The 26818-nt window shown below is 49.6% G+C and overlaps 1 protein-coding gene across 4 annotated transcripts in view; it reads left to right on the top strand.

The window, feature by feature from the left end:
- The window catches only part of PIWIL4 (piwi like RNA-mediated gene silencing 4), a 733536-nt gene that overhangs the window by 606585 nt on the left and 100133 nt on the right, over positions 1-26818 (top strand). For all 4 annotated transcript variants that reach the window (XM_063951459.1, XM_063951461.1, XM_063951460.1 and 1 more), the window contains 3 exons: positions 9042-9242; positions 9323-9426; positions 11761-11831. In XM_063951459.1, the coding sequence (XP_063807529.1) occupies positions 9042-9242; positions 9323-9426; positions 11761-11831 (376 nt within the window). The remainder of the gene's footprint in view (positions 1-9041; positions 9243-9322; positions 9427-11760; positions 11832-26818) is intronic.

The following is a 26818-nucleotide window of genomic DNA, read 5'->3' as shown; positions in this document are numbered from 1 at the left end:
AGTAAATGTAAATGCTCGTCACAGGAAATCCGACTTGCTGTTCGTTCTATATCATGCCAACAACCTACTTGATTTTCCATGAGGATAGAGCTGAGCTCTGAGCTCTGAACGCTTCAGCAATTTCTTCCAAAGGTTGTGTCGGCTTTTCATATCAACCAACCTATTACCTCGATTACCTCAAAGTCCTTGGATGTTGTGAGGGCTTTGAAATTATATGTGAAGAGAACCTCTCGTCACAGGAAGTCGGACGCACTGTTTGTCCTTTATGATCCCAACAAGATTGGGTGTCCTGCTTCAAAGCAGTCAATTGCTCGCTGGTTCAGGCTCACTATCCAGCATGCTTATTCCACGGCAGGCTTGCCGATTCCAAAATCAAAGGCCCACTCGACTAGGTCGGTGGGTTCATCTTGGGGGCGGCTGCCCGGGGTGTCTCCACATAACAGCACTGCCGAGCAGCTACTTGGTCAGGTTGGAACACGTTTGCCAAGTTTTATTTTTTCAAATAGAGTAATTTTTTATTCACCACAAAATTAGAGATACAGACATTTCAGAATACGTTACTGGTCATAGTGGATAATCACAGTATTCAGTCATTCATATTAACTTTATGATAGTATACATGTACGAATGATATTCCCCATGTTACCATTTCCGTGCGGTCTTCCCGCAGTATGCATATTGTTTGTAGTCTGTAGCCAAGTCATGGTTCACATACTTAACATTTTCTATGTTTTCTCCCCCCACCTTATGTGTAATTACCCCGTCTAGTGAGCCGTATATAGCCCACAACCCCACTACCCCCGAACTAACCCTCTAAAACAAACTCAAGCCTAGTCAAACTAATGTGTACATGGTGTGGTGCGACAGCTAAATGATTAAGCAACTGCGTTAGGAGAGGTAAAAGGTTCGGCCCAACGCCCCGGGGCCCAAACAGCGCTTCCGCATCAATGGCCAGTGCCCGCTACATTTGAAGGGCAAGGGAGGAGTATGTGGAAGTGATCCAAGGAGACCAAATCTTCTCGTATCTGGTAAGGGCATTATATTTCATATATACATATCGTTCTTTTAATAGGGTATCATTGACCAAACTTTTAAGAGCAGGTATTGTGGGAGGGCTGGGGGCCATCCATGTCCGCGCGATACACACTTTTGCAAGTGCGCATACGCTGCGGGCATACATGCTTTCCCATCGGGACCCAGAATCCGAGTCACCCACCCCCAGAATGCAAAATCTCGGAGTCAGCATTCCCCTCTGTGTTCCCGTATGTTCCAGAATCGACCTGACCCCAGCCCAGAACACCTGCAGCAACGGGCATTCCCATATGAGGTGCCAGAATGTGCCTCCGGCAGCCCCGCACTTGGGACAAACATCAACACCATCAGACCTGAATCTGGCCAGCCTGCTCGGTGTCATGTATGATCTATGCAGGATGAAAAGCTGTATCTGCTGAAACCGCAGCGATTTGGTGACCTGGCTCGGATTGCCCAAAGCGCCCTCCCAGTCTTCCCCGTCTATGGGACCCAAGTCACACTCCCAGTTCTCCCGAAGATTCGAGAGCGGGTCTGCATGTATTGTTTGAAGAAGGTATGAGTAGGTGAAGGAAATCACCTTGACTCGACCCAGTGAATGTAGAAATGTTTTGATGGGAAAGGGGAGGAGCGCCGGGGGGGAATCTCCAAATTGCGCCTGCAAGGCGCGCCTGAGCTGTAAAAATCTGTAGAAGTAAGAGTTCGGGAGTCCAAACTCCTCCTTTAATTGGTGAAATGATTTCAATGAACCGTCACTATATAATTGGGACAGCGAGTCTATCGAATACGGAGCCCATACCTCCCCGCCCTCTAGGGACCTCAGTTCATTAAGCATTGTGGAGTGCCATAGGGGAGTATCAGGGTCCATGCCTTTATACCCGAGTAGGCCCTTCAATGCTAGCCATATTCTCATCGCCTGAAAGACAATAGGAGGTAAAAATCTAGAAGGGTTTTCCCCCACCAGGACCTGTGCCGGGGAAAGGTCCGGGTAATAGCATTGAAGGAACGCCCAGCCCAGCCCCCCCCCCCCCCCTCCCGAAGCCACATACTGATATGTGATAGCTGAGCAGCATAATAATATAGTTGGAAGTGGGGCAAGGCCAGACCGCCGTCCCTTTTTTGTCTGGTGAGGGTGGTTAATTTTATTCTAGCTCTTTTATTGGCCCATATAAAGGAGGACAGGACGCTATTTAATTTCCTGAAGAAGGCTGGAAAAAGGAATACAGGGGACTGTAGTAGAACATACAATAGTTTAGGCAAGACTACCATTTTAATAAGGCCGACCCTGCCCGTCATTGTCAGTGGTAGCTTACCCCAAGCTCTCGATTTGCGCGCTACTGTCTGTACTAGAGGATCGAGGTTTAAGGGCACAAAGTCTGATGGGTCGTTTGTAATTAGAATTCCGAGGTACTTAAACTGGACTGTCCAGCACAACGGCAGGGATATTTTCGGAACCTGAGGGAGGGAGCCTATAATGGGCATAATGAATGATTTAGTCCAGTTTATGCGGAGACCCGAATACCCACCGAATGTCTCAATGACCCGCAGCACAGTGGGCATCTCTACTGCGTAGTCTTGAAGGAATAACAACAAGTCATCCGCATAAAGGGCTATCTTGTCAGTGCAGGAGCCGGTACCTATTCCCCCAATGTCCGGGTGCGATCTGATCAGGCAAGCGAGGGGCTCTATGGCTATGGCAAACAGGGCAGGAGAGAGGGGGCATCCCTGTCTGGTGCCCCGTGTCAAAGGGAAGGAGGAGGAAATGTAGCCGTTCACCAAGACCCTGGCGCGTGGATTCTGGTATAGTAATTTGATCCATTGAATAAAGTTTGGGCCGAAGCCCATGTTCCTCATGACTCCCCACAGGTAAGGCCATTCAACGCTGTCGAATGCCTTGGCTGCATCCAGTGAGACTACAGCCGCGTCCGAGGGGAAGTCGCGAGGGGCCTGCAAAATGGTGTATAGCCTGCGCAAGTTAATGGATGTGGATTTCCCAGGCATGAAGCCGGTTTGATCCGGATGAATTATAGATTCAATTACTAGGTTGAGTCGGACCGCAAGAATTTTCGCCAGGATCTTGGCGTCAGTGGGGATGAGGGAGATCGGCCTGTAGGAGTCCAACAACCTGGGGTCCTTACCAGGCTTTGGAAGCATTATAAGGATCGCCTCGGACATTGAGGGAGGAAGGCTGTTAGTGGCAGTCATTTTAACGTACGTGTCAAGCAGCCGGGGACCAAAGAACTCAATGTACTGTTTATATAGTTCCGTGGGAATACCGTCACTACCCGGGGATTTACCGCTAGGAGACACCTCTACCGCCGCCACCACCTCTTCCAGGGTCAGAGGTGCGTCCAGTGCGTCCCTGGCCTCAGGGGAGAGTTTAGAAAGGGGAATGTTTGTCAGGTACAGGTCTAGTTCCTCCGTGGAGCATGTCAGTCTACTATCGTATACCTCTCTGAAGTAGCCGAGGAACATCTGTGCGATGTCAGGGGTGGCATCCACCATGGAGCCGCCTGAGTCAAGCATTTGCGCTATCGTGGTCCCAGGTCGATCGTAGTGCACTAAGTGGGCCATCAGGCTACCTGGTCTGTCCGCCTGCATATATATGTTAGTGGCCCTAAACAAAAGGGAACGTGCATTTATATCTGAAAGGTGAGCCAGCCAGGCCTCCTGAGCCGCAAGCCAGCGGGCCTTCAGCTCAGGAGTACCCTCAGTCAGGTAACGCATCTCCAGATCCCTACACTCAGTCTCAAGCTGTCTTTCCATCGCCCTTCTAGCCACCTTGCAGGCTGCAATTTTGCCGATCATTGTACCTCGCAAATACGCCTTGAACGCGTCCCAAACAACCGGGGCCGGGGCCGATCCCACATTATCTGCAAAAAATCCCTCCCATGTGGACACCAACTCCGGGCATTCGCCCAGCTGGGCCAGCCAAGAAGGGTGTAGCCGCCAATATGACTGTCCCCTCTGACATTCCCCATCTATTGAGAGCACCAGGGGCGAGTGATCAGACACCCCCCGTGCCTCGTAACGGACATCTGTCACGCCAGGCAAAAGCCCAGGCGAGACCAGGGCCAGGTCGATTCTAGAAAAAGAGCCATGTGTACCCGAATAACAGGAGTATTGCCTAAGACTAGGATTCCGAATTCTCCAGACGTCTACCCACTGCATACCGTCTAGAAAATCTGCGAATTTAGATCCCGATGAGGTTGAGCCGCCCCCCGTCCCTTGATCCCGGGGAGCCCTCCATCTGTCTAAGGAGGCATCCAACACAGCGTTGAAGTCCCCCAAGCAGATAACAGGGGTGTGTGGGGAGGAGGCAACAAATAAGGCGGCCTTTTGCAGGACATCATATGAAAACGGGGGGGGAACATACACGGACAACAGGAAAAAATTACGTGAGAACAATTTACATTCTATGAACACGTATCTACCATGTGGATCTGTATTTACTCTGATCATCTCAAACTGTACAGTCCTCTTTATCATTACCGACACCCCTCGGGAATATGAGGAGTGCGAGGAATGATATGCCCAGCCCACCCAAGGCCTGCGGAGCGACAACAGCCTATTTCCCTCCAAATGGGTTTCGCTTAAACAGATAATATCCGGGCAATATTTCTTGATCATCTTAAACACTAAGGATCGCTTTACTTTGTTGTTAATGCCCCGGACATTCCACGCCAAGATTTTTAAGGGAGGCATGTCAGCCAAGTCATCAGCTGGGGCGCAACACTCCTATCGACCACCCATCCCCCCGGCTCCTTGCTCGCACAATCGCGCCGTCCACCGGCCCCGGACCTCGAGCCAAACCCCTGAAAACAGTGCGACCCCACCACACCCTCCGAATGACTAGTATATAGGCTTCGTAAATTCAAAACATAAAACAGAAAAACTACTGGGGGGCCAACAGCGGCCCCCCGGCATCCCCCCTCCCCGTATACCTCCCCGAACTGTGGCATACCTAAATCCCTAACCGAACTCTAGCCCTGGAGAACCCAAAGCCTACGGCAACACTGTACTAGGCGTACAGATCAAACAACCCCAATACTTAAACCCTTATGTGTTTATACGTTTATAACACTTCTCAGCAAAGTCCAGTACCACTAAACGAGAGGAAGCTCCCTGGACTTATACTTGCGAGTTGTAGGCTCATAGAGGAAGGCGACCCGATGTCAGTCTGGAGCCAGCTGGCGTGCCCCCGGAGCATATCTGTCCAACCAGGAAGCCGCTTCCCTGGGCGAGCTGAAGAATTTAGTCTCCCCGTCCGCCACCACACGCAATCTGGAGGGAAACAGCATTGAATAGGATATATTCAGGTCACGAAGGCGTCGCTTTATGGGGAAAAACTGTGCTCGGTCTTTTTGGACGTCCGCTGCAAAGTCCGGAAATGCCGACACCCGGATTCCATTCCGGATCAGGGGACCCTTCACGCGTCCCAGGCGCAGGACGGAGTCCCGGTCCTTGTAGTGCAGGAATTTTGCTATAAAAGTTCGTGGTGGGGCGCCTGGTGGTAAAGGCCGGAAGGGCATGCGGTGGGCCCGCTCCACTGCAAACTGAGAAGTAAAGGATTCAGCACCGTATGCCTCTTTTAACCAGGATTCCAGGAAATCCTCGGGGTGTGCCCCTTCTTCTTTTTCGGGGAGGCCTACGAACCTCACGTTGTTTCTGCGGAGTCTGCCCTCCATGTCCAGGAGTTTGGCTTGCATCGTTGTGACTTGCTGTGTAACTGCAGACACCGATTGTTGCAGAGGGCCGCTGAGGTCTTCCAGGTTGGAGACCCTTGTCTCAGTTTCGCCCACCCTCTCCCGTACTCGTTGGACGTCCTGTCGTAGCAGTGATAAATCACACTGCACCTTCTCCATCTTGTCCGATAGGCGTTGCTCGCTGGCCGCTATGGCCTCCAGGACCTGCTGGATGGAGGGAGCAGACGGCTGCGTATTCGCCCCCGAGTCGGCCCCAGCCGATGGATCCATTCTGGCAGGGGGGGAGGGCTTAGGAGATGACTGCGTCGACTGAGATGCAGGCTGTCGGGCAAACTTCTCCAATTTAGCCGCGGCCGCACTCTGGCCGCCCCTCACCATCTTGTGGGGGTCCAGCAGTAATGAGAGTCCCGTTGTTCAGTGTCAAAGGTATAACAGTGGATGGTAAATGCAGTATCAGCAGCACGCCAGGCACTGGGATAGCCAGATGTTATAATGAAGGGAGAAGGGGGACCTGGGGGGTCCAATGGTATAAATAAATATGTCCAGTGTGTGATATTCCAGCAGTATAAGCAGTAGGAGGCAGGGCAGCTGGGACAGTATCCAATCCTCCAGCCCAGTGCAGTCTTCACCCACACTGCACCTTGCTGTGTTCAGTACCTCAGGGAGCTGCAGGTAAAATGGCCGCCCAGCACAAGGATTTCCCCCTCTTCCCTCACTGCACCAGCCTTCAGGGGATCAGGATGGCTTATGGATGTGGCCCTGGGGGTGCAGGAGTGGGGTGCCGCTCCTTTCCGGTGCCGCTGGACGCCGTGTCCGCCTCGGGCGCTCTATCGCGTGCGCGCGCACGCGCCCGGCGGAGCTTCAAAATCGAGGCCGGGGACTGAGCTGCGGCCTAGGCCCGGAGTCCGGGCGGCCGCCGACGCGAGCCGGGAGTGCTCGCACACACGCACCACCGCCTCCCCAGCACCGCCAGGCAGGAGAACAGTCCAGAGGAGAGCAGGATCGGGGCCCCAGGATTGTTACAGGATTAATTATCCAGGGAGCTCCTCGATCCTGCTGCCTAGTCCTCTGCCGCCGTGGCCACGCCCACGTTTGCCAAGTTTTACAAGTTCGATACCTTGGCCTCTGAGGACCTTCAGTTTGGTCAGTCAGTTCTGCAGGAACCTCAGCACTCTCCCACCAGGTTTGGGAGCTTTGGTACTTCCCCATGGTACTAAATGGATTCCCAGTATCCACTAGGATGTAAGAGAAAATAGGATTTTAATTACCTACCGGTAAATCATTTTCTCGTAGTCCGTAGGGGATACTGGGCGCCTGCCCGGTGCTTCGTTCTTCCTGTACGGTTACTTGTTTAACTACTGTTGCTTGGTTCAGCTGTTGCTGTTCCGCTTTTCAAGTTGGGTTAGCATGGCTTTCCTCTTGTTCTGGTTGTGCTGGTTCAAAATCTCACCACTTTCCTTATCTATATCCTTCTCTCAAAGTATGTCCGTTTCCTCGGGCACAGTTTCCTAGACTTAGTCTGGTAGGAGGGGCATAGAGGGAGAAGCCAGCACACGTTGTTAAACTTCTATAGTGCCCATGGCTCCAAGTGGACCCATGTATATCCCATGGTACTAAATGGATTCCCAGTATCCCCTACGGACTAAGAGAAAAGGATTTACCGGTAGGTAATTAAAATCCTATTTTATTTTATCACAACGTTTTAACAGCTGAAAACCCTGCAACCTTTTTTATTTTTATTGAATATCGCAGGTATTGGCTGCGCGCATATCTGCGGTAATTCAAACTTGGGCACGAGGTCTGCAGTGTGTTTTACCTTGCTTAACCCCATGCCCTGTTGAATTCCCAGTTACAAAGGTGAAACTAGGACGTACAGGGAAGAGCAAGCCTAGACTGAGCAAACTCTTACATTTAGATGTGGGCACATTCCCAGGTATGTACGTATATTAGATTTGCCTGGAGAGACAGAACAGTGGTAGGAAAGTATGTAAGTAAGGGTATGCTCATTCCAAGTCTAGCACGCCCCTTGGAAATGCAAAATGGATAGGGACACATCCCCAAATACGCCTTTATTATTGCTATAATTATCATTTACAATAACAAATAATACACGGTTTATCTAACATTGGATTCTAGGCATAGCAGAATAACATCTGTGCTTTATAATAATGCCTTTTTTCTAAAAAAAAATATATGTTTTTTATGTGTTTGAATCAAATGCCTAAAATGTGTAGCAATAATATGGTAGCCCAACCAGTCATACCATTTTGATAAAGAGATCACCTTTCACATCAGATAATGGAAACCCTATGTTTATTGGTGCCAGGATGGGGGTTATATGGGCATTAGAACCCTCTCCCCCATCTCTGGATTTCCAAACACTTTCTTGACTACTACTTTGTCTGAAAGAGAGTACTGCCGTTCCTCACACAGAAGTTCCCTGCACGTTCCCTCAGCTGCACTAGTTTTTCCCCTCTTTGATGTGTGGGTGCCACTATGGCTGAAGTATTCCCCCCATTCCTGGAATTCATAGTGATATCTGCAGTGCATGGGTGCTCTCTGATGATCAAACATGGCAGCCATCTTGAGGGGTACACCTGAGCATGTGGGTGCCAGGATGTTGACGATAAATTTCCTAAAGCTTCTAAAAGTGAAAAGTGGTGTGACCAATCAGATTCTAGCTATCATTGCTCTAGTGCATCATAGAAAATTATAGAATCTGGTTGCTGTTGGAAACAGCACCACTTTTCATTTTTTGAAGCGTTAGTAAATCTAACCGTTAATGCGTACCATTTTTCTTATATAACTGTAACTGAGGATTTGTAGCTTCTCCCCGATTTGAACCCCTACAGTCCCACTTATCCTTAGCAGAAGTGGAGTTAATAGACACCATAAATCGGTGATTGTCGCAATTTCTCATTCCCTCAAAGCCGGGGAATCGGTAATATTCAACAGGTTTAAAGGTCTTGATTCCCCGAGCAAGACCAAGAAATGGTCTGAATTGGCGAATCGGGGATTTATGACATGAAGACTTTACCTGATTAGCTGACGGATTCCGATCATCAAAGGCCACCAATTGGGAAAACGGCGGCTGGATGTATGGGGACTTCCTTTAGAGACAGGAAGTTAGGTGTGCATAGAAAAAAAAATCACCCCCAAGAAGCATAGCCTTCTCTCATATCTTTATTACTGGAGATTTTCAAAAACATTTGCATTATTGATACACGTGGTTGAAGGTGAGGCGGTCATTTCATAGCTGTAACAGCTGCTGATATGAATGTTGTGGTGTTCTCTTCCCCTGCTCAGGTGTTCTGCATCCTGCCTTTCAATTCAAAGGATAACTATGATTGCATAAAGAAGTTCCTGACGGTGGAGTTACCGGTTCCCAGCCAGTGTGTGCAGTCCCGCACGCTAAGCAAGCAGCACATGCTGATGAGTGTGGCTAACAAGATCACCATGCAGATGATCTGTAAGATAGGAGGAGAGCTGTGGTCCGTGGAGATTCCCGTGAGTTTCGCCTCCTTCCCTGTAGACGGCACACACAGAAATGAGTTCTCATTGTAATGATCTCTGTCATGCCTTCACAGCTCAAGTCGCTCATGGTGATCGGGATTGATGTCAACAAAGACGCGCTGAATAAATCTCATTCAGTCGTTGGGTTTGTGGCCAGCACCAATTCTAGGCTCACAAAGTAAGTGGGGTCATTTCAGTGGTTCCCCTAACCTGGCTGCAGCTCTGTGTTCCTCGGTATATAATGTAGCCTTAGCCTGGGACTGATATATAGGAGGGATTTATCAGGCCTTGGAGAGAGATAAAGTGCCAGCCAATCAGCTCCTAACTGCCATGTTATGGGCTGTGTTTGAAAAAAGACGGGAGCTGATTGGTTTGCAGTTTATCTCTCTCCAAGGCTTAGAACATAGGTCCCTTTATCTTAGTACATGGGTCCCTCCACCTTATGTCTCTCCTATGCTTGATACATCTTCCCCATAGTGATTAATGGAAGATGCATAGTAGAGAGATCCCCCACTGTCCAAAAACACCACCTAGTGGAGCGATTACCCCATTGCCCAGAGCTCCTCCATGCTGGCTCTATCCATTCCCCCATCCTCCTTACTGCTACATACATTTCCCCAGACACTAGATCAATTGCCTCCTCAAAAGGGCTGATTGTGAGCCGGGCACAAATGGTAAAGCGGGCATTTCTTGCAGAACTCAACGTAGTGTGCATGCGTGAAATAAAACGACGACTGCGCATGCGCCAGGCCAAGCTTACACTGATGGAGATCACTCCAGCAAACGGATTGATCTGTCTATTAATGAACTGTACTTTCTGGGAAATGGGCATTTCTGCGTGAGAAACAAGGCGGCAAACATGCGTTCCCAGGCAACAGCCCATTTAGTGGGAACATTGTGGGCGGGTAATTCAGCTTCCATGCGTCATTGCAGCATGCGGGCTGAGCTGGAAAACCTGTTTCTGACGGATCTTTTGCGCCTAATATGGGGCTGATGCAGGTAGAAAAACTATTAGTGGTGGCTAAGCTAGCAGAGCCCCATTGGGCAGGCCAGGCTTCCACTTTCAGCGGCGAGGATTCTGGCATTTACATGTGAAAGTAAGTACAGTAGAGTGCCATGGATGTACATTAGAGCAGCTGCAGATGTGTACAGCTCAGAATCAGCCTCAAAAGTTCTCTGGAGGTTCCAGATCCATACAGACTTATGCATGTCTCTCTGAAGAGCTGTATGGATGACATGGGTAGATGTGGAGGAAATGTTGGTTCTGTGGGGGAGCTCGGAATCTTTGCTGTCACAGATGACCCATGCATTACCTATCTGCTTTTGCCTGTTAAATGATTGTCCCTTTAAAACAGCGCTCAGACTCGCCGGAAAGTCGCTGATGCCTTCAGATTGCGGCCTGTTGCATTTACCCCTTAGAATCTGAACAGGTCAGGATGAATGATCGCTGCAATGGTATGTGATACGCTTTACCGGCGGTCAGGATGCATCTCAATGGAGAGAATCCCGACAGGGGGTAGGTAAGTATACTTACCCTCCCTCAATAGCTCCCTGACCCTCTTTTCCCGTAGCCTAACCCTCCAACCCCGCAGCTAACCCTAATCCTCCCTGGTGGTGCCTAAACCTAACACACATCCCCACCCTCATCCCCGGCAGCCTAAACAACCCTCCCTCCCCCACACACTAATCCTCCCTGGAGGTGCCTTAACTTAAAGAGATTGGTGTATGAAGAAGTGAAAAGAGCAGAAGTGGACCAGTGGAGGAGTAGCATTTATCAAGTACATTCTATAAAATGATAGGTTGAAGCCGTTCCACTTGTCTACTTATCCACTCTTTTCACTGCTTGATATGTCAACCCCAAAGTGACCTATTTCCTGAGCTCACTTGCTGGTGTTATACGGCAATATATATAAAGGACCTCAATTCTCTCCTCTTTTGTCAAAGCCATCTTCAGTTACCTTCAACAACAAAAAGTGTTGTAACTTCTGAACCATAACTGCTCTTTAAAATCTGTTTGCAGCAATAAACTTTTCTGCAAATTCTGATGTTGTTTGACATATTACACAACCCTCTTTCCATTTGAAAAAACTGACTTAGATTCAAGATGGCCGATTTCAAGATGGCGCCCATGTTCGGTACATACTCTGAAAGATGGCTCACCTCACCCATACCTTACTGGAGTATTCAGTTTTCCCATTTCCTGCACAGTTTTTGAAACAAAAGGGTGTACTGCGACTTTTGAATCATCCTTTATACAGTGTATGTATATATATATATATATATATATATATATATATTTATTTATTTAAACTTGTTTGAACGGCAGTATTTTTGTTGCTGTTATTTCCATGTAGGTATCATTAAGGTGGGAAACGGAATATCTCTGGTAACAGATAGTGTTTTCTACACTCTGGGCTATCTAGCAGTGAAGTTCGTTCAGCTGAGAGAATGAGGTTGCTGGAATTGAGCTTGTGTTTTATTGTTTTTTTATGTTTATTTTTGTGTTTTTCAGGTGGTTTTCACAATGCATCATTCAAAAGACATCAACAGATTTTGCCGATTGCCTGAAAGTGTGCATGAGAGGTAATTTATCCTCCAGCCCCGGAGATACAAAGACTGGCAGATCGCTCGCTCTGTGTATTAATCATCAGTCCTGAGATATCAGGCGGCAAATAGGCAGCGCAAACATGTTTACAATTAATCTGCAAAATGTTTTCTCTAACGTCCTAGTGGATGCTGGGGACTCCGTAAGGACCATGGGGAATAGACGGGCTCCGCAGGAGACTGGGCACTCTAAAGAAAGATTCAGTACTATCTGGTGTGCACTGGCTTCTCCCTCTATGCCCCTCCTCCAGACCTCAGTTAGAATCTGTGCCCGGCCAGAGCTGGGTGCTCCTAGTGGGCTCTCCTGAGCTTGCTAGAAAAGAAAGTATTTTGTCAGGTTTTTTATTTTCAGAGAGCTTCTGCTGGCAACAGACTCTCTGCTACGTGGGACTGAGGGGAGAGAAGCAAACCTACTCACTGCAGCTAAGTTGCGCTTCTTAGGCTACTGGACACCATTAGCTCCAGAGGGATCGAACACAGGTACCTAACCTTGATCGTCCGTTCCCGGAGCCGCGCCGCCGTCCCCCTCGCAGAGCCAGAAGCAGCAGAAGCAAGATGACATCGAAATCGGCGGCAGAAGACTCCTGTCTTCACTTAAGGTAGCGCACAGCACTGCAGCTGTGCGCCATTGCTCCCGCAGCACACGCACACACTCCGGTCACTGTAGGGTGCAGGGGGGGGCGCCCTGGGCAGCAATTAAGATACCTGATGGCAAAAGTATACATTTATACAGTCAGGCACTGTATATATGTGCGAGCCCCCGCCATTTTTACACATGAGAAGCGGGACAGAAGCCCACCGCTGAGGGGGCGGGGCCTTCTTCCTCAGCACACCAGCGCCATTTTCTCTTCACAGCTCCGCTGGAAGGACGCTCCCCAAGCTCTCCCCTGCAGTATACAGGTGCAATAGAAGGTAAAAAAGAGAGGGGGGGCACATAAATTTAGGCGCAGAGATATATAAAAACAACAGCTACTGGGTAAACACTAAGGTACAGTGTAATCCCTGGGTTATATAGCGCTGGGGTGTGTGCTGGCATACTCTCTCTCTGTCTCCCCAAAAGCCTTTGTGGGGTCCTGTCCTCAGTCAGAGCGTTCCCTGTATGTGTGCGGTGTGTCGGTACGCCTGTGTCGACATGTTTGATGAGGAAGGATACGTGGAGGCAGAACAAGTGCAAATAGATGTGGTGTCTTCCCCGACGGGGCCGACACCTGATTGGATGGATATGTGGAAGGTGTTAAATGATAATGTAAGCTCCTTATATAACAGATTGGATAAAGCTGTAGCCTTGGGACAGTCGGGGTCTCAACCCATGCCTGCTCCCACAGCGCAGAGGCCGTCAGGGTCTCAAAAGCGCCTAATATCCCAGTTAGTTGACACAGACGTCGACACGGAATCTGATTCCAGTGTCGATGACGATGATGCAAAGTTGCAGCCTAAAATGACTAAAGCCATCCGCTACATGATTGTGGCAATGAAGGATGTGTTACACATTTCTGAGGAAAATCCTGTCCCTGACAAGAGGATTTATATGTATGGGGAGAAAAAGCAAGAAGTGGTTTTTCCCCCGTCCCATGAATTGAATGAATTATGTGAAAAAGCGTGGGATTCCCCTGATAGGAAGGTAGTAATTTCCAAGAGATTGCTGATGGCGTATCCTTTCCCGCCAACGGACAGGTTACGCTGGGAATCCTCCCCCAGGGTAGACAAGGCGTTGACACGCTTATCTAAGAAGGTGGCCCTGCCGTCTCAGGATACGGCCGCCCTAAAGGATCCTGCGGATAGAAAGCAGGAAGCTATCCTGAAGTCTGTTTACACACATTCTGGTACGCTGCTGAGGCCAGCAATTGCTTCGGCCTGGATGTGTAGTGCGGTAGCAGCATGGACGGATACTCTGTCTGAGGAGTTAGATACCCTGGACAGGGACTCTGTTCTAATGACCCTGGCACATATCAAGGACGCGGTCCTATATATGCGGGATGCCCAGAGGGACATTTGCCTGCTGGGCTCTAGAGTAAACGCAATGTCCATTTCTGCCAGAAGGGTCTTATGGACTCGGCAATGGACAGGGGATACCGACCCTAAAAAACACATGGAGGTTTTACCTTATAAGGGTGAGGAATTGTTTGGGGACGGTCTCTCAGACCTAGTTTCCACAGCTACGGCTGGGAAGTCAAATTTCTTGCCTTATGTCCCGCCACAGCTTAAGAAAGCACCGTATTACCAAATGCAGTCCTTTCGTTCGCAAAAGAGCAAGAAAGTCAGAGGTGCATCCTTTTTTGCCAGAGGCAGGGGTAGAGGAAAGAGGCTGCACCACGCAGCTAGTTCCCAGGAACAAAAGTCCTCCCCGGCTTCCACTAAATCCACCGCATGACGCTGGGGCTCCACAGGCGGAGCCAGGAGCCGTAGGGGTGCGTCTCCGACATTTCAGCCACCAGTGGGTTCGCTCACGGGTGGATCCTTGGGCTATACAAGTTGTGTCTGGAATCCCTCACCGTTACCTAAAATCCGCCTTGCCAGTTTCCCCCATGGAAAGGGAGGTAGTGCTGGCAGCAATTCACAAGTTATACCTCCAGCAGGTGGTAAAGGTTCCTCTCCTTCAACAGGGAAGGGGTTACTATTCCACTATGTTTGTAGTACCGAAACCGGACGGTTCGGTCAGACCCATCTTGAATTTAAAATCCCTGAACATTTATCTGAAGAAATTCAAGTTCAAAATGGAATCGCTCAGAGCGGTCATTGCAAGCCTGGAAGAGGGGGATTTTATGGTGTCTCTGGACATCAAGGATGCTTACTTGCATGTCCCCATTTATCCACCTCATCAGGAGTACCTCAGATTTGTGGTACAGCGTAGCACACTCTCAGGAAGTGTTGCAACAGCACGGCTGGATTCTGAATATCCCAAAATCGCAGCTGATTCCTACGACACGTCTGCCCTTTCTTGGCATGATTCTGGACACAGACCAGAAGAAGGTGTTTCTCCCAGCGGAGAAGGCTCAGGAGCTCGTGACTCTAGTCAGAGACCTCTTAAAACCGAAACAGGTGTCGGTGCATCACTGCACGTGAGTCCTGGGAAAGATGGTGGCATCATACGAAGCCATTCCCTTCGGCAGGTTCCATGCGAGGATCTTTCAGTGGGATCTGTTGGACAAGTGGTCCGGATCGCATCTTCAGATGCATCGGCTGATCACCCTGTCCCCCAGGGCCAGGGTGTCTCTTCTGTGGTGGCTGCAGAGTGCTCACCTTCTCGAGGGCCACAGGTTCGGCATACAGGACTGGGTCCTGGTGACCACGGATGCGAGCCTCCGAGGATGGGGGGCAGTCACTCAGGGAAGAAACTTCCAAGGGTTGTGGTCAAGTCAGGAGGCTTGTCTGCACATAAATATCCTGGAACTAAGGGCCATATACAACGCCCTGAGTCAAGCGGAGCCTCTGCTTCGCAACCAACCGGTGCTGATTCAGTCAGGCAACATCACCGCAGTGGCTCATGTAAACCGCCAGTGCGGCACAAGAAGCAGAGTGGCGATGGCGGAAGCCACCAGGATTCTACGTTGGGAGGAGAATCACGTGCAAGCACTGTCAGCAGTGTTCATTCCGGGAGTGGACAACTGGGAAGTAGACTTCCTCAGCAGGCACGACCTCCACCCGGGAGAGTGGGGACTTCATCAAGAAGTCTTCACGCAGATTGCAAGTCGGTGGGAACTGCCACAGGTGGACATGATGGCGTCCCGCCTCAACAAAAAGCTAAAAAGGTATTGCGCCAGGTCAAGGGACCCTCAGGCGATAGCTGTGGACGCACTGGTAACACCGGGGGTGTTCCAGTCAGTCTATGTGTTTCCTCCTCTTCCTCTCATACCCAAGGTACTGAGAATCGTAAGGAAAAGAAGAGTGAAAACAATACTCATTGTTCCGGACTGGCCAAGAAGGACTTGGTACCCGGAACTGCAAGAAATGCTCACAGAGGAAGCATGGCCTCTGCCTCTCAGACAGGACCTGTTGCAACAGGGGCCCTGTCTGTTCCAAGACTTACCGCGGCTGCGTTTGACGGCATGGCGGTTGAACGCCGAATCCTAGCAGAAAAGGGCATTCCGGATGAAGTTATTCCTACGCTGATAAAGGCTAGGAAGGACGTGACAGCAAAGAATTATCACCGTATATGGCGAAAATATGTTGCTTGGTGTGAGGCCAGGAAGGCCCCTACAGAGGAATTCCAGCTGGATCGATTCCTGCACTTCCTACAGTTAGGTGTAACTATGGGCCTAAAATTAGGGTCCATAAAGGTCCAGATTTCGGCCCTATCCATCTTCTTTCAAAAAGAACTGGCTTCACTGCCTGAGGTTCAGACGTTTGTTAAGGGAGTGCTGCATATTCAGCCCCCTTTTGTGCCACCAGTGGCACCTTAGGATCTTAACGTGGTGTTGGATTTCCTGAAATCCCACTGGTTTGAGCCACTTAAGACCGTGGAACTAAAGTATCTCACGTGGAAAGTGGTCATGCTGTTGGCTTTAGCTTCAGCTAGGCGTGTGTCAGAATTGGCGGCTTTGTCATGTGAAAGCCCCTATCTGGTTTTCCATATGGACAGGGCAGAATTGCGGACTCGTCCGCAGTTTCTGCCAAAGGTGGTGTCATCTTTTCATTTGAACCAACCTATTGTGGTGCCTGCGGCTACTCGTGACTTGGAGGACTCCAAGTTGCTGGACGTAGTCCGGGCTTTGAAGATTTATGTAACCAGAACGGCTGGAGTCAGGAAGACTGACTCGCTGTTTATCCTGTATGCATCCAACAAGCTGGGTGCTCCTGCTTCAAAGCAAACTATTGCTCGCTGGATCTGTAACACGATTCAGCAGGCTCATTCTGCGGCGGGATTGCCGCAGCCGAAATCAGTGAAAGCCCATTCCACAAGGAAAGTGGGCTCTTCTTGGGCTGCTGCCCGAGGGGTCTCGGCATTACAGCTTTGCCGAGCTGCTACTTGGTCGGGTTCAAACACTTTTGCAAAATTCTACAAGCTTGATACACTGGCTGAGGAGGACCTTGTGTTTGCCCATTCGGTGCTGCAGAGTCATCCGCACTCTCCCGCCCGTTTGGGAGCTTTGGTATAATCCCCATGGTCCTTACGGAGTCCCCAGCATCCACTGGGACGTTAGAGAAAATAAGAATTTACTCACCGGTAATTCTATTTCTCGTAGTCCGTAGTGGATGCTGGGCGCCCATCCCAAGTGCGGATTGTCTGCAATACTTGTATATAGTTATTGCCTAACTAAAGGGTTATTGTTATGAGCCATCTGTTAGTGAGGCTCAGTTGTTATTCATACTGTTAACTGGGTATTGTATCACGAGTTGTACGGTGTGATTGGTGTGGCTGGTATGAGTCTTACCCTGGATTCCAAAATCCTTTCCTTGTAATGTCAGCTCTTCCGGGCACAGTTTCCTTAACTGAGGTCTGGAGGAGGGGCATAGAGGGAGGAGCCAGTGGACACCAGATAGTACTGAATCTTTCTTTAGAGTGCCCAGTCTCCTGCGGAGCCCGTCTATTTCCCATGGTCCTTACGGAGTCCCCAGCATCCACTACGGACTACGAGAAATAGAATTACCGGTGAGTAAATTCTTATTTTCTGCATATGGCAACTGGCGTCTGTCTACTCACAGAAACCCAAAGCACCAAGTTGTTTCTGTCGTAAGCTGGTTCAAGTAGGACTGCAGGAATTGTCAGTATATAAAGCTACAGATGTGTTCTCATACATCAAGCCTCAATGTGCCACGCAGCACAAGATGCCCGGCATGAGTAAGCTGCCAGGTGCTTTGCAAAGACTTGCTCGTCTTTTTTTTTATGTAAATGCGTCTTAGTCACTAAGCGATGTGACTAGGACGCACAAAGAGACTGTGCTGATTCATTTGATATGTGACATTTGTATATTGGGCCTATTTCTGAGTTGATCGCAGCAGCAAATTTGTTAGCAGTTGGGCAAAACCATGGGGTCATTCCAAGTTGTTCGCTCGGTAAATTTCTTCGCATCGCAGCGATTTTCCGCTTAGTGCGCATGCGCAATGTTCGCACTGCGACTGCGCCAAGTAAATTTGCTATCCAGTTAGGAATTTTACTCACGGTTTTTTCTTCGTTCTGGTGATCGTACTGTGATTGACAGGAAGTGGGTGTTTCTGGGCGGAAACTGGCCGTTTTATGGGTGTGTGTGAAAAAACGCTACCGTTTCTGGGAAAAACGCGGGAGTGGCTGGAGAAACGGAGGAGTGTCTGAGCGAACGCTGGGTGTGTTTGTGACGTCAAACCAGGAACGACAAGCACTGAACTGATCGCAGATGCCGAGTAAGTTTCGAGTTACTCAGAAACTGCACAGAGATGTCTTATCGCAACATTGCGATTCTTTCGTTCGCAATTTTGATAAGCTAAGATTCACTCCCAGTAGGCGGCGGCTTAGCGTGTGCAAAGCTGCTAAAAGCAGCTTGCGAGCGAACAACTCGGAAGGACCCCAATGTGCAGTGCAGGGGGGTCAGATATAACATGTGCAGAGAGAGTTAGATTTGGGTGGGGTGTATTCAAACTGAAATCTAAATTGCAGTGTAAAAATAAAGCAGCCAGTATTTACCCTGCACAGAAACAAAATAACCCACCCACATCTAACTATCTCTGCAAATGTTATATGTGCCCCCCCCCCAGCAGTGCACATGGTTTTGCCCAATTGCTAACAAACTTGCTGCTGCAATCAACTCAGAATTACCCCCATTGTGTGTGAATGAGTCTGCATATGAAGCACAACAGAACTTGGTATGGAATGCTGCTGCTGTATGGTAGCACTTAACATGCTGATCAATATACCAGTGTCACATATCAGATATCAGCACAGTCTACTGATGCGTCCTAGTCGCAACTCATTACAACTGATACCCCTTTGACGCATCTGACTCGGGAAATTGCCAGATCTAGCACGCCGGATCTAGACTTTGTCCCGATCCGGGTCTAGATTTTGTCCTGGGTCGTTTGTATTCAGACATACCAAAATCCCGGGTTGATGCGCGTTCACGTGCATAAACCCTGGATTTAGCTGCATATCTGAAAGGGGTAAAAAGACATGAAAAGAGATGCCTGGTGCTAGCGGAGTCTGACATGACTGCAGCAACAATGTATATCTACATATCTGTAGTATGCTGTAGGAACCCTGTCTGGGATTAAGCTTTCATTGCTATGCAATCTGGATAGCTACTGCCAAGAAATGGTTAATTGTTATCATCATGTACTGTAAGGCTTTACTATTTATTTTGTGGGAGGAAAAGTTTTATATAACCCCATATATTCTCTGTGACCTCTACAGCTCCCTGACATTACAAATAAATGTACATAAAAGATCTATTCAGTAACAATTGCAACAAATGACACACCCCTATATACATATAATGAACGGTTTTGTACTACAGATCTGGTGTAAAAGTTCCTTCATGAGTGGAGTCCACACCTTCTGATTTAAAAATGATAAGGTGTTGTTCACATCCAAAATAAAAACAGAACTTTCTTCTTCGGGTTCCAGAGGGCTCCACAGGGATAACATCGGGGTTATTGACAGTAGGATCAGCTCCTGGGCACCATACATTAAAACCTGTCTCTGCTCCGTCAGTCTGGTTCCAGCGCATGATTGCTCCACTGCCGGATGTTCGCACCTTTCTTTGAGGTGTCCCCCGTATTCAACCTCCCATTATCCCACCAGTGGCTCCTTGGGATTTGTCAGTGGGTCGCCACACACTGCAGGAACCTCCGTTTGCACCTCTGGATTCAGTGGATCTCAAAATGCTTACAGCGAAGACTCTGTTCCTTCTGGCTATATTATATATTTAGGGTCGCTCTCCTGTCTCTCTCCCTTTCTCATTTTTCATCCGGACAGGGCTGGTCTTCGAACTCTGCTTTGTTACTTTCCCAGGGTTGTGTCCCATTTACACCTTAACGAGGATATCGTGGTGCCAGCCTACCACGCGATCTCTCAGCAGGGCAGGCCTCCTATGATGTGGTCCATGCTCTCCGGATCTATGTGGTCGTATCAGTTCCATCAGGAAATCGGATTCCCTTTTTTTCCTATGCGGCTTACACAAGAGGGCTGTCCAGCCGACAAACAGACTCAGGCCCATTGGCTTCGCATGACTATCTCACAGGCATATACACAGGCTGACCTTCCTGTGCCGGCTACAGTCTCTGCTCATTCTACTCGCTCTGTGGGTCCTTCTGGGGGCGGCCACATGGTCTTCTGTCCACACCTTTCTCAGGCTCTATGCCTTTGATACATTTGCTTTCCAAGATGTTTCCATTGGACACCGGATTCTCCTATCTGCTCAGGAGTGTCCCCTCCCTTGAACAACTGCTGTGGGACATCCCCATTGTCCCCCTGTGGAGCCCTATGGAACCCAAAGAAGAAAAGGAGACTTATGGTAGACTTAACTTTGTTAACTTTCTTTATTCAAGGTCCATAGGGTCCACAGGACGCCCACCCTGACGCACCTGGTTTGTGTTTCTTCACTTGGTCACCAGTTCCCTTAACTGATCTGTGGGAGTGTATTGTTGTGCGTACCATGTCTTCCTTCTCTCCTATCCTGCTCCTGCCATGGGCTTGCTGACTAAACTGAGGAGCCTGAGCATGGAGGCGAGGTATAGGGGGGAAGAACCGGAGCATCTTGGGATACCTATAAGCTTAACTGTTTGGTGCCCAATCCTATACTACCACCTACACCGCCATTGTCTCCCCTGTGAACCCTATGGGCCTCAAATAAGGAAAGTTAACAAAGGTAAGTCTACCATAACTCTCCTTTTTTGACCAATGGACATTATCGCAGTATCTGATTAGGGTCGGTTTCAATTGGTCGAAAACGGACCCACGATCACGCAAAAACGAATAGGTTCGAGGATAAATCCCCGATCCCATGCCTTATCGCAGCTCCGGCAGCCGCTTATTGCAGATTATGCTATGGGTGCCTGAGGCATCCGAATCATAATCCACAATAAGTGCCGGCATCGGGGTGGTGGTAGTGGGGGGGGAGCGCACCACTTCGGGGCTAATAGGATAGCCCCCGGCAATACAATTACCCACGGTCATTGACTGCAGGTAATTGGATACCCCTATAGTTAGGAAAACCTGGTGTATAGTGAGTGCCCAGACGGGCTAGAGTTTATTTTTTGTTTCAAATAATAGCTGAGGCTATTTGCACCAAACACCCTGGACTAGCGTGTCACTATTTGGGCTGCTGTAAGAAAATGCATCCATCTACACCAGGAGTTGGCATCCTTACCCTTATCCGCTCACAATATAAATATATACCAGTGACGTTCGGTGAGGTAAATGGCTCAGGAGGCACTGGCTAGTACCAGAGCCAGATTTACACACAATGTAAGAGCTCAAGGGTTCATGTGGGCAGCAGACTATAGGGGGGATTCAGTCCTGATCGCTGGGCTGCTAAAATTGTTGTCCTGTGATCAGATAGTCGCCGCCCAAGTGGAGTGTATATTCCATGCAAGTGTGCGATCGCATGTGTACGCCGAGCAGCTAAAAATCCCTCAGTCAGAGGACAGCTGCAAATTTCGTTAGCACTTTACATACCATTGAATGGTTTTTGCACAGCCCAGGACTTACTCCTACAGTGCGATGAGAACAGGCTGATCGGATCCGGAGCTGACGTCACACATCCTCCCTGAAAACGCTTGGGAACGCCTGCATTTTCCCTGACACTCTCAGAAAACGGTCAGTTACCACCCACAAACAGCCTCCTCCTTTTAATCAGCATGCAAATGGCTGTGCGATTGGATTTTTCACCACCAGCCTATCGCTGATCAGCGATGTCTGTTGTTGTTTGCCAACGCGCGTGCTCATTGCGGTGCATGCGCAGTTAATAGCTGATCGCACGCTGTGTGACAACACACAGCAGCGATCAGGTCTAAATCGGGCCCTACAGTATACTGCTGGACCTTTGGTGAGATTTCATCAGAGATGTGTGGAAAAGATGGGGGGTGGGGGGGGGGGGGCGCACTGCCTCTCCTGCCGTAGACTTTTTACTCCAGAGTTTTGAGTATAAAACGAGTTTTATGGTAAGAACTTGCCTTTGTTAAAACTCTTTCTGTGAGGTACACTCGGCTCCACAAGGATAGACATTGGGGTGTAGAGTAGGATCTTGATCCGAGGCACCAACAGGCTCAAAGCTTTGACTGTTCCCAGAATGCACAGCGCCTCCTCTATAACCCCGCCTCCCTGCACAGGAGCTCAGTTTTTAGTTAACCAGCCCAATGCAGTAGCAGGAAAAGAGACGACAACGGTTAGTAGCCACATACACCACACTCTCACGACAGAAGTGTCAGCAGCTAATGCCATACCAACCCAAAGAAGCGAAGTGTGTCAGGGTGGGCGCCTTGTGGAGCCCAGTGTACCTCGCAGAAAGAGTTTTAACAAAGGTAAGTTCTTACCATAAAACTCGTTTTCTGCTGCGGGGTACACTGGGCTCCACAAGGATAGACATTGGGGATGTCCTAAAGCAGTTCCTTATGGGAGGGGACGCACTGTAGCGGGCACAAGAACCCGGCATCCAAAGGAAGCATCCTGGGAAGCGGCAGTATCGAAGGCATAGAACCTTATGAACGTGTTCCCTGATGACCACGTAGCCGCCTTGCACAATTGTTCAAGGGTCGCACCACGTCGGACCGCCCAAGAAGGTCCAACAGACTGAGTAGAATGGGCCGTAATGGGAGCAGGAGCTGATAGACCAGCCTTCACATAAGCATGTGCAATCACCATTCTAATCCATCTGGCCAAAGATTGCTTGTGAGCAGGCCAGCCCCATTTGTGAATTCCAAACAGCACAAAGAGAGAATCAGATTTCCTAATAGAAGCAGTTCTCTTCACAACATAGATACGGAGAGCCCTTACCACATCCAAAGACCGCTCTTTGGGAGACAGATCAGGAGAAACAAGTGCCGGAACCACAATCTCCTGGTTAAGGTGGAATGAATAAACCACCTTAGGCAAATGACCGGGACGAGTCCTAAGAACCGCCCGGTCACGGTGAAATATCAGATATGGGGAACTACAAGACCAGGCACCCAAATCCGACACTCTTCTAGCTGAAGCAATAGCCAGCAGAAACACCACCTTAAGGGAAAGCCACTTAAGATCAGCTGAACCAAGAGGTTCAAACGGAGACTCTTGTAATGCCTCCAAAACCACCGACAAGTCCTAAGGAGCCACAGGCGGGACATAGGGAGGTTGGATACGCAACACACCCTGAGTGAAGGTATGCACATCAGGTAAGGTCGCAATCTTTCTCTGAAACCACACCGACGAGGCAGAGAATTGAACCTTGAGGGAGGCCAGACGCAGGCCTAAGTCCAGGCCCTGCTGAAGAAAGGCCAACAACTTGGCTATACTAAACTTGGAAGCGTCATAATCGTGAGATGCGCACCAAACAAAGTAAGAATGCCAGACCCTATAGTAAATCCGAGCAGAAGTTGGTTTCCGGGTCCGCAACATAGTTTGAATGACCGCCTCAGAAAACCCTTTAGCCCTCAAGACGGAAGCTTCAAGAGTCACGCCGTCAAAGACAGCCGGGCTAGGTCCTGGTAGACACATGGGCCCTGAACGAGGAGGTCTGGGCGTTGTGGAAGTAGAATTGGACGCTCTGACGATAGGCCCTGCAGGTCTGAGAACCAGTGCCGTCTGGGCCACGCTGGAGCTATGAGAAGCAGGATTCCTCTTTCTTGCTTAAACTTCCAAATTACCCTGGGCAGGAGTGACACCGGAGGGAACACGTACGGCAGCCGAAACCTCCACGGCACCGCCAGCGCATCCACGAATGCTGCTTGAGGATCCCTTGCTCCGAAGACCGGAACCTTGTGATTGTGTCGAGACGCCATCAGATCTACGTCTGGAAGGCCCCACTTTTCCCCTAGGGGTTGAAACACTTCTGGATGGAGGCCCCACTCGCCGGCATGTACCTCCTGACGACTGAGAAAGTCAGCTTCCCAATTCAGGACTCCCGGAATGAATATTGCCGATATGGCCGGTAGATGGCGTTCCGCCCAATGTAGAATCCGTGAGACTTCCTTCATTGCCAGACGGCTTAGAGTGCCGCCTTGATGATTTATGTAAGCCACTGTGTGGGCGTTGTCCGACTGTACTTGAACAGGACGGTTCTGAATTAAATGCTGGGCCAGGTTCAACGCATTGAAGACCGCCCGCAATTCCAGAATGTTGATCGAGAGGAGAGATTCCTCCTTGGTCCACCGACCCTGAAGGGAGTGTTGCTTCAGCACTGCTCCCCAACCTCTGAGACTGGCATCTGTTGTCAACAGGACCCAGTCAGAAGGGACGGCCCCTGCACAGTCGTTGGTCCTGGAGCCACCAGTGCAGCGACAGATGAACCTCCGGAGTCAATGAGATCATGTGAGACCTGATCCAGTGAGGCAGGCCGTCCCACTTGGCTAGAGTCAGCCTCTGGAGGGGGCGAGAATGAAATTGAGCATACTCTAGCATGTCGAATGCTGATACCATGAGGCCCAGCACCTGCATCGCCGAAAGTATCGACACTTGCGGACGAGAAAGGAAGCAACGAATCCTGTCCTGAAGCTTCAGGACTTTCTCCTGAGACAAGAACAACCGCTGGTTGTGAGTGTGCAATAGCGCTCCCAGGTGCACCATGCTCTGAGTAGGGACCAGGGAGGATTTCTTCCAGTTGATGAGCCACCCGTGGGCTTGTAGAAAGTGTACAGTCATATCCAGATGACGTAGGAGAATTTCTGGGGAATTTGCTAGGATCAACAAGTCGTCCAGATACGGCAGTATCCTGACCCCTTGACGGCCGAGTACCACCGTCACCACCGCCATAACTTTGGTGAAGACTCGCGGAGCCGTAGTTAAACCAAAAGGTAACGCCCAAAACTGGTAATGGAGGTTGCCAGTCTCAAACCTCAGATATTGCTGATGTGACACTGCTATAGGAATATGCAGGTAAGCATCCTGTATGTCCAGGGAGACCATGTAGTCCCCAGGTTCCAAGGCCAGAACTATAGAGCGAAGGGTTTTCATACGGAACTTGTTCAATGCCATGAGGTTGAGAATGGGCTGGGAGGACCCATTCGGTTTCGAGACCAGAAACAGCGGAGAATAGTACCCCCTCTGAGCAAGAGGCACCTATACTACGACTCCTGTATCCAGGAGGGTCTGTACCACCGAATGTAGAGTGTTTGCCTTTGTCTGGTCCAACGGGACGTCTGTCTGGCAAAATCGATGAGGGGGTCGGTTTTTGAAGGCTATGGCGTAACCTCGAGTGACGACTTCCTGTACCCAGGCATCTGAAGTGGTCTTCAACCATTCCTGGGTATACCCTAGAAGCCGACCCCCCATCCTGGGATCCCCAAGGGGGAGGCCAGCCCCGTCATGCGGCAGGCTTATCGGTCTTGGAAGCTGGCTGACGGGCAGCCCAGGCTCTTTTGGGCTTCGGCTTACCAGGTTTGGAAGTGCGGACCTGCTTGTTGTACGCCTGACCTTTTGCTTTACCTGAAGGACGAAAGGGGCGAAAGGAAGTACCTTTAGCCTATGACACAGAAGGAGCGGTACTTGGCAGACAGGCAGTTTTGGCAGTAGCCAAGTCAGCTACTATCTTATTTAAGTCCTCCCCAAACAGAATATCTCCCTTGAAAGGGAGTACTTCCAGGGTTTTTCTAGAGTCCAGATCCACAGACCAGGATCTCAGCCACAATATCCGGCGAGCCAGGACTGATGTAGTGGAGGCTTGGCTGCTAGGATACCGGCATCAGAAGCCGCCTCTTTAATTGTCTAGCATGGTCAGAAGAGATTTCAGCTTCTAACTCCAAGGCCCATGCTTCAATAGCCTCTGCAGCCCATGTTGCTGCAATAGTGGGCCTTTGTGCAGCACCCGTGAGGGTGTAAATCTCTTTCAGACAACCCTCCACACGTTTATCCGTAGGCTCTTTTAGAGACGTGTCGGTAGTGACAGGTAGAGCTGAGGAAACCACCATCCTAGCCACATGTGAGTCTACTGGAGGAAGCGTTTCCCAATTTTTAGACAGCTCTGGCGCGAGGGGATAGCGAGCCAGCATCTTCTTTTGAGGCACAAACTTCTTTCCCGGGTTTCCCCAAGGTTCCTGACGTATATCCACTAGGTGGTCAGAGTGAGGTAAAACTTGTTTAACCACCTTCTGACGCTTGAACTTATCTGGTTTCTTAGGAGGGGCGGATGGATCGGGATTATCCGTAATCTGTAAAATTAATTTAATAGCCTCCAAAAGATCAGGAACATCCACATGTGAACTACCCTCCCCATCAGCAGTATCTATGTCAGAATCTGTGGGGTCAGTGTAAGTGCCATCTTCATCAGACGAGGTGTCAGTGACAGCAGTGGATTGTGAGGAGATAAGAGCTCGCTTAGAGGACCCCTTGGTCTTAGGCGATGGTCAGACCTTTTAGTAGTCAAGGACTGGTTCAACTTCTTCAATTGAGCAGATAAATTGTCCGCCCAAGGCGGGTTAGCTGCGGGGACCACATACGGTTGTACCGGCAAAGGAGGTCCCATAGGGGGTGTTAGTTTAGTAACTAGCGTATGTAGAAGCATGGAGAAAGTAGCCCACGGTGGGTCATTATGTAAACCCGTTGCCACAGTCCCACTGGGGGGCAAGGAGCCCCCAGAACCAGAGCCCACAGCTGCTATAGTCTCCTCATACGGGTCTGTGGCTTCAGCAACACCGGCAGTGTGTTCAGCCCCAGAACCGTTACCTTCAGAAGCAGACATGATATAACTTGCAGTATCAGGTAACACAGTACAATTGGCAGCAGCACAATACCTCTTACCCAAACCCCTGTGCAGTGTAGTCAGCACAAACAGGGATACAGGAGAGATATGGTGACTAAAATCACAGAGAAAAATACGTATTAAAGTATATCTTGTGAAACTCCTATATAATTATAAAACCTGACG

The sequence above is a fragment of the Pseudophryne corroboree genome, chromosome 2, assembly GCF_028390025.1.
Source record: "Pseudophryne corroboree isolate aPseCor3 chromosome 2, aPseCor3.hap2, whole genome shotgun sequence".
NCBI classification, from domain to species: Eukaryota; Metazoa; Chordata; class Amphibia; order Anura; family Myobatrachidae; genus Pseudophryne; species Pseudophryne corroboree.
Note: the sequence above shows the minus strand (reverse complement) of the source record. Positions and strands in the feature narration are given on the sequence as shown.